The sequence below is a fragment of the Misgurnus anguillicaudatus genome, chromosome 13 (genome assembly GCF_027580225.2).
Source record: "Misgurnus anguillicaudatus chromosome 13, ASM2758022v2, whole genome shotgun sequence".
NCBI lineage: Eukaryota > Metazoa > Chordata > Actinopteri > Cypriniformes > Cobitidae > Misgurnus > Misgurnus anguillicaudatus.
The window spans coordinates 23,500,706-23,510,735 of NC_073349.2; the positions used below are offsets into that span (position 1 = coordinate 23,500,706).

At 36.1% G+C, this 10,030-nt stretch overlaps 1 protein-coding gene across 1 annotated transcript; it reads left to right on the top strand.

Moving 5' to 3' along the window:
- The first annotated feature begins 197 nt into the window (after nt 1–197).
- slc39a5 (solute carrier family 39 member 5) lies at nt 198–10,021 on the top strand. The gene is made up of 12 exons (XM_055188713.2): nt 198–673; nt 1,253–1,424; nt 1,711–1,931; nt 2,084–2,234; nt 3,883–4,060; nt 4,149–4,318; nt 5,426–5,545; nt 5,751–5,799; nt 5,871–6,023; nt 6,375–6,455; nt 8,269–8,459; nt 8,868–10,021. The coding sequence occupies exons 2-12, from the start codon at nt 1,254–1,256 to the stop codon at nt 9,015–9,017; spliced, it is 1,635 nt and encodes a 544-aa protein (XP_055044688.2). The 5' UTR covers nt 198–673; nt 1,253; the 3' UTR covers nt 9,018–10,021.
- Nucleotides 10,022–10,030: the final 9 nt, after the last annotated feature.

Consider the following 10,030-nt stretch of genomic DNA (forward strand, 5'->3'; position numbering starts at 1 on the left):
ATCACAAGGGGAGCCACATTTAAAAAACCCTTACTGGGTTGTTGGTTTTAACATTTTCTAGGTTGCTACAAGCATTGGGGCCCAATTATAGCACGTTAACATGGAAAAAGTCTGATTTTAATTATATGTCCCCTTTAAGACTCATCTATTTACATCTGACGCTTTGATCCAAAGAGACTTGTAATGCATACAATCCATACAGTGTGTTTCCTGGTAATCCAATGGGTTTTTGCATTGCAGAAAAGCTTTCAATTTATACATTTTTTTAGGATTTGCATGTTTTTGATAAAATGTGTAACTTGAAGGCTACTGTATGTAAGTCACTTTGAATTAAAGCATCTGCCAAATGCATAAATGTAAATCTAAGTAGATTCGGTGTAGAAATATGCCTATCGGCTTCATGAAGAAACCTTGTACCAGATACCTGACAGTTTGGGGGTGGTGAGAAGGTGTTGAGTTCACTTCAGTCATTAGGCAAAGCAAGTTGATCAATGCCTTCCCGCCGTGTGATCTCTGATAAGCTTATACAAAGCTGCATGCTGATGAAACATTAACCTCAACTTCACTAAAACATTATGATGAATCTCCTGAGTTCACACTAGATACTAGAAGAGCGGATTGTGCAGAACATGTAACCAGTTAAAGAGACTGCAGGGAGTGGACAGACAGTCAGGTAAAGAGATGTTTCTTGCATTTTGAAGGCTTGAATTTTTGTGCAGTGAACTATAACCGAATCTAAATGTTAATGTTTAATTTATTTTCTTTTAAATTAATTGGAAAAATATTGGGATTTCATAGAGCGACCAAAGTAATAGACTGTCCAGCCAAATCTAAGTGCAGTACATGGTTGGGAGCTTTTTTGAAAGTGTTTTTTAAAGGGTTTACCTTTAACTGCATTACTGTCTAAGAGAGTATGAAAATATTTCATTGACACATAATGTTTGTAACTTATTTTTGATAATATAATTGTCATATAGTCACCCATTCAGTTCAGAAAAGCTATTTTATAATATTTATATCACTGTAGAAATTACAGTATTACTGGTTGCCAGTAACTTACTGTAAATTTTACATTTATGTTATTTACTTGCAACAATTTGTTCAAAGTTAAATTAACATGAAACATTTTCAGCCTTTATCTTCTACAGTAAGTTACTGGCAACCAGCTGCATAATTACAGCTAATATTTTACAGTGTATTGTTTACCAAGACTCATTATTAAATAATGATATTTATTATCATTTTCCCCAAGGATGAAAATGAGCTTCAAACTCGAGCTTTACTGTATCAGTTTTGTAATAATCGCACCCATCATATTGGGAACTCATGCCAATAATGGCCATATCCACAAACCCAGGATGTTGAACCAAAGTGCACAAGCCAAATCTACCCAGGAACACCTAGAGGAAGCTTTTGAAGAACAGGTGCGTGATTGATTTATTGCCCACCTTTAATTATTTATTCATAAGAAAATCTATGTCTACCTCATTCTTTAATTTTTTAAAAAAGAGATCAAAGTGCAAAAATATAGTAACTCTGATGCAATCACTCAGTTGGTTAAAGCTGTAGTTTCACTACCTGTGTTAAAGACTTTATGATCATAATGTATACTATCATAAAAATCACCATGTGTTGTTAACCTTAAATATAATTTCTGTGTTGAAAATATGAGTTAAGATATGAACCTCTCTCAAATTTCTTATACTCAAGGGCTACTACTTGCAACGCCTGTTCCTGCATTATGGGGAAAATGGGACTCTGACCTATGAGGGTCTGCAGAAGCTACTGGGCAGTTTGGGTTTGGGAGAGGTCAGCGTGTTAGAGATTCAGCATGGTGGAGTGAAGCATTCTTCTCCAGCTTTACCCCATTCCCACTTACACGAAGACCAACATCATCCTCAGCCTACAAACTCACCACCATTCATAGAAAGGTATGAGGTCTAAATTCATACTTCCCGGATTTCTTCTAATCTTCTGTTAAGTCTTATTTTACCTAATGGTCTGTGCTATCGTCTATATACGCTGACATGCATAGATATTCAATTTATACTGACTCTATGGACTAATCCTTAAAAACATTCAGTCCTCATATTGAATCAGAGGTTAGTGGATCTTCTGGAGAATGGCATCACTCGAAATCTGACTATTTCCCATACCCCGGCCTGAGACAGAGACCTGAAAAAACTATCTCGTTGCCATCAAAGCACCCAACAGAGAAACACTTTCATGGGAATGTGAGTAAACTCTTCTTAAACTTCTTTATTTCCTGAAGTGTTCCTAATGGCAAAGTCCACAAATGAGTCCTCTTTACTATCACATGGCCAAAGGTCTGATGCTATCTTTGGGTCTCAATTCAATTTTAGTCCTGTGTGAGGTTTTACAGAGTATTTTGGAAAGAGGTCATCACATTTAAAAAGAGATAAAGAACCAAGATAAAAGAAATGAAATAGGTGCTACCTAAAATGGATCACAGATGTATTCGGATAGGGTTGTGAACTGTAGGGAAAACAATGCTGATAAGGGCATACTAACGCATTTTATATAAAATGATAAGTGAAATAACTATGCATACCGTGTAATGTGAAAGTACACTGAAAAAAATTATTCATTTAATTTACAAAATTTTTTAAGGTAAGTGGTTGAAAAAATTGTATTAAAGCTACATTTAAACAAAAGTTTTTTGTTTTGTTTTTCTATTTTTTTGTTTAAATGTAGCTTAAATACATTGATTGCAACCAATTAACCTTAAAAAATTTAGTAAATTGAATGAATAATTTTTTTCAGTGTAAGCCCTAAAATAAAACTACCTATATGAAAATGCTGCTTTCGTGCCATTCTTAGGTAAAATATGAACAAACCCAACCATTGTTTTAAACTGATCAGAGAATGTCCATATTTGACCCAGCAATGGGTAGAAACACCCCAGCATATTAAACTAAACACAGGGGTTGGGGTTTGTCCATATTTTACCCAACCATAAGTTGACACTTTTTTTTGAATGCAGCAAATTTAAAAATGGACCACAAATAAATTTATTTTATGCATTTTAAAAAAGAAGAAAACTTTTTCTATATCTTTTATTGTTGACCTCAAAGGTTGTGTGCTCAGTTAAACTTTAACATTATAATATGCTTAAAAAAATGTTATATAATCCCAATGTTTATGTAAGGATAATGTATAGGCACTTATTACATGGCTATTTACCTCATAAGTAAGGTTAAGAAGATTAAATAATGATTTGAAAATTTTTATTTGTAAATTTTTAACGAATGCAAACCTTCCGCGAGGAAAACCTGTTTATTAAAGGTGCAGTGTATAAACTTTAGTGGCATCTAGTGGTGAGGATGCAAATTGCAACCAACAGCTCAGTTCACAGCTCACCCCTTGCTTTTGAAACACAGAGAAGATACGGTAGCCGACACAGGACAAACATGTCATTGTTGGAGACAACGTAATAAAAAAGTTTGTCCGTTAAGGGCTTCTGTAAAAACATTGCAGCACAAAATGGCGTCTTCCATGTAAGGGGACCCTCTGTGTATGTAGATAAAAACGTCTCTTTCTAAGGTAATAAAAACTTAATGGTTCATTATGAAAGGTCTTTAAACACCCCTGATAATATAGTTTTGTATAATATTTTGCATTTCTGTCAAGAGATCCTTCTAAAAATTACACATTGCACCTTTAATGTGCACAAACACACTATTTGGTTAAATCAATTAAATATTTTGTAATATTAAACTGTACCTGTCATAGAAAAATGCGATATCCTGGTTACCGTGTGTTGTTAGTTTTGAGCGGTTGTTATCTGGGAATAAATGTCATGACTGGCCGTGTAATAAAATCACACATCTTTCCTTTCGGTTTCTTTGTTTCCTATCACAGTGTCTGAATGTAACCCAGCTCCTGTGGAACTTTGGGCTCGGCCAAGCAGCCCATATCACTCCTGCCCACTTTACCTTCATCTGCCCTGCTCTCCTCTACCAGATTGACAGCGGGGTTTGTCTGCGACACACTGAGGTCAATGGACAGGACAACAGAACCAGTCAAGGTTTCCTCAGAGGTGTGTGGATAAACCGTTTGATATGTGTGGTATTAGAAGAATGAGTTTATTTGGGTTGCTGGGGTTAAACAAGGTCATTGTATCTCAGCACTAGGATGGGCTTCTCTGGCACTTCTTGTGATCAGTCTGCCCTCCTTGTTCGCCTTGGGATTGGCACCTCTGCTTCGCCCTTCCAGCCTGCAGACGTTCCTCTGCCCGATGGCTGGCATGGCAGTGGGTACGCTTTGTGGAGACGCTCTCCTCCACCTTCTGCCCCATGTAAGTAACAAATGCATAATGTCTTTTCTATTCTGAAATGCATTAAAGCGACATTCCACTTTTTTTGGAAAAAAATAATTTTCCAGCTTCCGTAGAGTTAAACAATTGAGTTTTACCATTTTGGAACGGTATGCTTTTAGCATAGCTTAGCATTTAATCTGATTAGACCATTGGCATTGCACTAAAAAATAATAACCAAAGTGTTTCGACATTTTTCCTATTCAAAACTTGACTCTTCTGTAGTTACATCGTGTACTAAGACTGACGGAAAATTAAAAGCTGCGATTTTCTAGACAGATATGGCTAGAAACTATACTATTATTATGGCGTAATAATCAAGGACTATGCTGATGTAACATGGCTGCAGCAGGCGTAGTGATATTACGCAGTGCCCGAAAATAGTCCCCTGCCATTGAAAGTTACCAATGGGACTATTTTCGTTTGAAATAGTTTGAAATAGGAAAAATATCAAAGCTCTTTGGTCATTTTTGAGTGCGATGCTAATGGTCTAATCAGATTCAATGGATTATGCTAAGCTATGCTAAAAGTGCTAGCGCCAGAGCCGGAGATCGGCTGAATGGATTCCAAAACGCTAAAAATCAATTGTTTAACTCTTGGGGAGCTGGAAAATGAGCCTATTTTCAAAAAAAGTGAAGTGTCTCTTTAAAGGGCGCCTATTATGCATATTTTTACAATATGTAATATAAGTTTTAGGTGTGCCCACAATGTGTCTGTGAAGTTTCAACTGAAAAAATACCCCAACAATCATTTATTATAGCATGTCCAAAATCCCCCTATTTGGGTGTGAGCAAAAATGCACTATTCGTGTCTGTACCTTTAAATGCAAATAAGCTACTGCTCCTCACTCCCTTGCCAAAAGTGAGCCCTTTCAGTTAAAATAGATCTGAACACAGTCTGAAACAATAGTATCTAACTATTGAGACATGGCGGACAGCATACAACTCGCTGAGGGTGAAAACTATGATAATCCAGATCTGTCTGTTTTAGTCAATCTGCTTAGGTGGTCAATTGAGACACATTACTGATATCTTTTTTACAACCTTTATTGTAATACTGAGTAATAGAAGTTTGTTATTGTGATTTCAGGCCATCTTCAGTGAGCACAATGAACCTCAGGATGCTGTTTTAAAGGGTCTGAGTGTGCTGGGGGGACTTTATCTTCTTTTTGTGTTTGAGAGTCTTTTGAGGCTTAAGCAACATTTCAAGGTGACTATTATTGTTAACATATTTACCACTGACACAGTGTTTGGGGGGCATCCAATTTTTTTTAAATAGCCAATGGGCTTAAGTTACATCACAAACATCTTATTGTATCGAGTATTTAACTAGACATAAATCTGTGTAGTTCATAAAAAAGTCATGAATAATTTGATTGTTATCATATGTCCTTTTCTCTTCTTTAAAATCCTAGAAAAGGAAACCTGATGCTGAATCTGGAAGAGAGTTGGATGCACTAAATGGTACAAAAAATAACACATGAGACAAAAAACCTTAGTGATTATGCACATTTTATATATGGTCTCTGTTCTAGGTACTACATCAACCAATCAGAACGAGAGTTTAGAGACTGGGCACGGGCATTCTCATGAGCAGCCTGTGTCAGGGCAGATGGGGATCAAAAGCATGGCATGGATGGTGGTCATGGGAGATGGGATACACAACCTTACTGATGGACTAGCTATTGGTAAGTTGGTTTATATAACAAATCATTTATTGAAGGCGTGCTAAGTATTCTTTCATTAAAATGAGCAGTAATTTTGCCAAATATGTTTAAAATGGTACTCTCATAAGGGATGATGACTCCATTTTTGTTGGCATCTTGTAATCTTTAAAAGATGTCTCTTATGTTGGCTTCCATGCTGAGGATAAAATATGGTATCTAAAGCAAAACCAGTTATGAACCACTGGTATAAAAGACAAAACCGAGAGCCAGTGACTTACACATTTAATTCACAAATGTCATATTGCTTTTGTAATGTGCCGAAACTACAAACAAATATCATAATGCATTAACCCCTTTTTCTTCCTTTTCTAGGTGTTGCATTTTCTCAGAGCCTGACTGGTGGACTCAGCACCACAATTGCTGTTTTCTGCCACGAGTTACCTCATGAGCTAGGTACAACCTTATACAACAAGGCCCGTATTCACAAAACAAAAGAGATCTCTTAAATTCCAGTAAAAGTTCTTAGCTAAGAGTTGAGAGCAACTTTTACCAAGGAATTGAAATCTTAAAGAGACACTCCACTTTTTTTGAAAATGCTTATTTTCCAGCTTCCCTAGAGTTAAAATTTGATTTTACCATTGCATAACTTGCTGATGTAACATTGCTGCAGCGGGGGCAATGATATTACGCAGCGCCTAAAAATAGTCCCCTGCTATTGAAAGTAACCAAAGGGACTATTTTCTGGTGCTGCGTAATATCATTGCGCCTGCTGCAGCCATGTTACAGCCGCAAAGTCCTTGATTTTTACCCCAGAATGATAGTATAGTTCCTAGCTATATGGGCCTAGAAAATCGCAACTTTTAATTTTCCGTTGGTCTTAGTACACAATGTAACTACAGAAGAGTCAAGTTTTAAATAGGAAAAATATCGAAACTCTGGTCATTTTTGAGCACGATGCAAATGGTCTAATCAGATTCAATGGATTATGCTAAGCTATGCTAAAAGTGGTACCACCAGATGCGGAGATCGGCTGAACGGATTCCAAAACAGTAAAAATCAAATGTTTAACTGTAGGGGAGCTGGAAAATGAGCATATTTTCCAAAAAGTGGAGTGTCCCTTTAAGCTAAGAAATAAGGTGGGGTTGACCTTGTTGCTAATGGATGATGTCATCAAGATTTTTACTATGGCCACAGTGATTGACTGATAAGCCTCTGTGAATGATTTAATCATAGATATATTATATAAGTAGTTTCATGATGCCTTTTTCATATAAAGATTGTAAAATAGGCAATTTAAAATAATTTCAATAAAATAACCATTTTTGGTTCCCCAAAGGTTATTAACGTTTTTTTATAGTCCACTACAAATTACCTTTTGTGAAACTGGAAATTTCTTCAGATGTTAAAGGTTCTTCATAGTACCATACAACCAATAATGGTTAATTTATGTAATTTTGTAGCACCTTTTTTAAAGTGTGTATTTACAGACTTTTAATGAACAGAAGAATAATCATAGATGACTACGGAAGAGGATTAGGGCCACTGGTGAAAAAAATATTTGAATTCTGACTTTATTCTGAGATTAAAATCAGAATTCTGAGATTAAAGTCAAAATTCTGAGTTTAAAGCAACACTATGTAGTTTCCATGTAAAAATGACATACAGCTCCCCCATGTGGTTAAAAAGTGCAACAGTGCCTGGTATCAGACACTCTTCTGCAGGCAGGGGGGTGGGGCGGGGCTGTGTTTCCTACCCTCCACTGCCACTTTCAGAGTGTGCTTGTAGCAGCTAGGAGGCTGCTCAGGTTGGAGCAACAGTACAATTTGTCCAGTTAAAAGTTGTTCTATCACTGAAATAATTTTAGGGACATTATTTAAAGGTAAAAAAACTACATAGTGTTGCTTTAAAGTCAGAATTCTGAGATTAAAGTCAGAATTCTGAGAATAAAGTCAGAATTCAAATATTTTTTTCACCAGTGGCCCTAATCCTCTTCCGTAGATGACAGTAAGACATGCAAACATAAAAGAAAACCAAACTTGCTCAATTTATGAAAAGAAGGCAACAGCCATTTTAGTATTGTTAGTGATTGGTCTTAATGAATGAGTCCTCTTGACTACCCTTAACTGGCCATTATTTTTAAGAGTTTCAACTAAAACAGAAAGTTAGGAGCTATGTTTAGGGTTAAGATGCTTTGAGAATACAGAACCAGATGTATATACTCAGTATAATCTCCTGAAAATCTTTCTCATTCTTTGCTGCTTTACAGGTGATTTGGCAGTGCTGCTGGCTGCCGGCTGGCCCGTGCGCAGACTGGCTGTGTTCAGTGTCATCTCTGCCCTGCTGGGATTTGTTGGTGTGTCAATAGGAACAGCACTGGGAAACCAGTATGCAGCGCACTCTCCATGGATTCTCACCATTACGGCTGGGGTCTTCCTATATGTTGCTCTTGCTGACATGGTAAAAACTAATTACTAATCCTGCTTGCAAAGGAGAACAATTGTGTTTGTAATTACCTTCATGTCATACCAGACATATTAAAGAATCAACAGCTCTTGCCAGGCAATGACAGGTCATATGATGAAGTCATATGTGCATATTCTTTTGGTACTGTGGTACCATTTGGATAATGACAGACATGGCCACTATGGCAAGAGCTGCTATGTTTTTTAAAGTGTCTGGTTTTGGATTTCAAAAAAAATATACAGGGAGGGTGATAAATGATCATTTTAATTTTAAAAGGGCCTATCTTATTAAACTTATGTTACATATGAAATCTGAGGATCTCCATCCTTAATGTTAAAGACTTCACTTTGCTGAATCTGGGTAATATTTGTGACTTTATTTAACTAATCACTTTTTCTTTAGATGCCTGAAATGCTTCATGGTGATGCTGGATCTCAAAGTCCTCTAACGCGATTCCTCCTGCAAAGCCTGGGCCTGCTGATAGGGGGTGCCATCATGCTTTGCATTGCCTTATTTGAGGACCACATTGCTGTCAGCCTGGGAGATTTATGACACGTCAAGACAACCAAATGGATGCCACAGTATTGTGTACATATCTCATCCTATATCTGACCTACTGACTGATGCTCTGAAATGCACTAAATGGATGATGAGGCACATACATGAATTTTGGTCAAATTTTTTACCTCCTGTTAAAAATGTTCACTAGTATGCAAAGTTTCTTTTAGATTTGTGTATTTTTTCAAATGTTTTCTTATGAACTTCTGTATATTATACCAGTGGTTCTCAAACTGGGGGCTGTGAGATGATGCCAGGGGGTCACAGTTTTATGACATTTTATATATTACATTTACAGTAAAGAAACATGTGGTATTTGTTGATCATTTGTAAATGTAGAGACAATAATAAGGAATATAAATGTGTCCAAGACCAATTTTCTCATCATCCGCAACAATTTCAATCATTGTTAAAGCCCTCAAGGAACTAACATTTAAAAAAAAAGTTGGAAGGGACATAATTGACTGTGACACTCAAGATGGCTACCAGGTAAGCAGTTCTTATTTTTTTTCTCCAGAAAAAAAGTAAAAAAAAATTTTAGTACTCATTACCGAAACATGAGTTTTGTAAATGCATATATTTAATGTAATATCATGTTATAAAATGTAAATAATTCTACAGGAAATATTTTTAAATCCTCTATAAATAATGGTTATAGTAAGTTCAGACCTTAATCTTATATGTGCAAAAAAATTGGCTTCAAGGGCTTTTTAAAAATTCTGGATGCTGGACACATTCTAAATCTGGATTTCGTGAGAATCACCCAACAGCACTACATTGTCTAATTTCATGTTTTGTTTAAATCAAATTTTATGTTTTAAAAGTTTTGTCATATTTTCTTTGGGGGGCACCATGCCGAAAAAGTTTGAGAACCACTGCATTAAACTACGCACAAAAGTAATAAAGAACCTTTTCTGTTCTATATTACAATTTTAGACATTGTAACTTGTAATTTGTGTAAACTTTATAAAGCAAACATTTATACTCTGTTATCTCTATAAACAGCA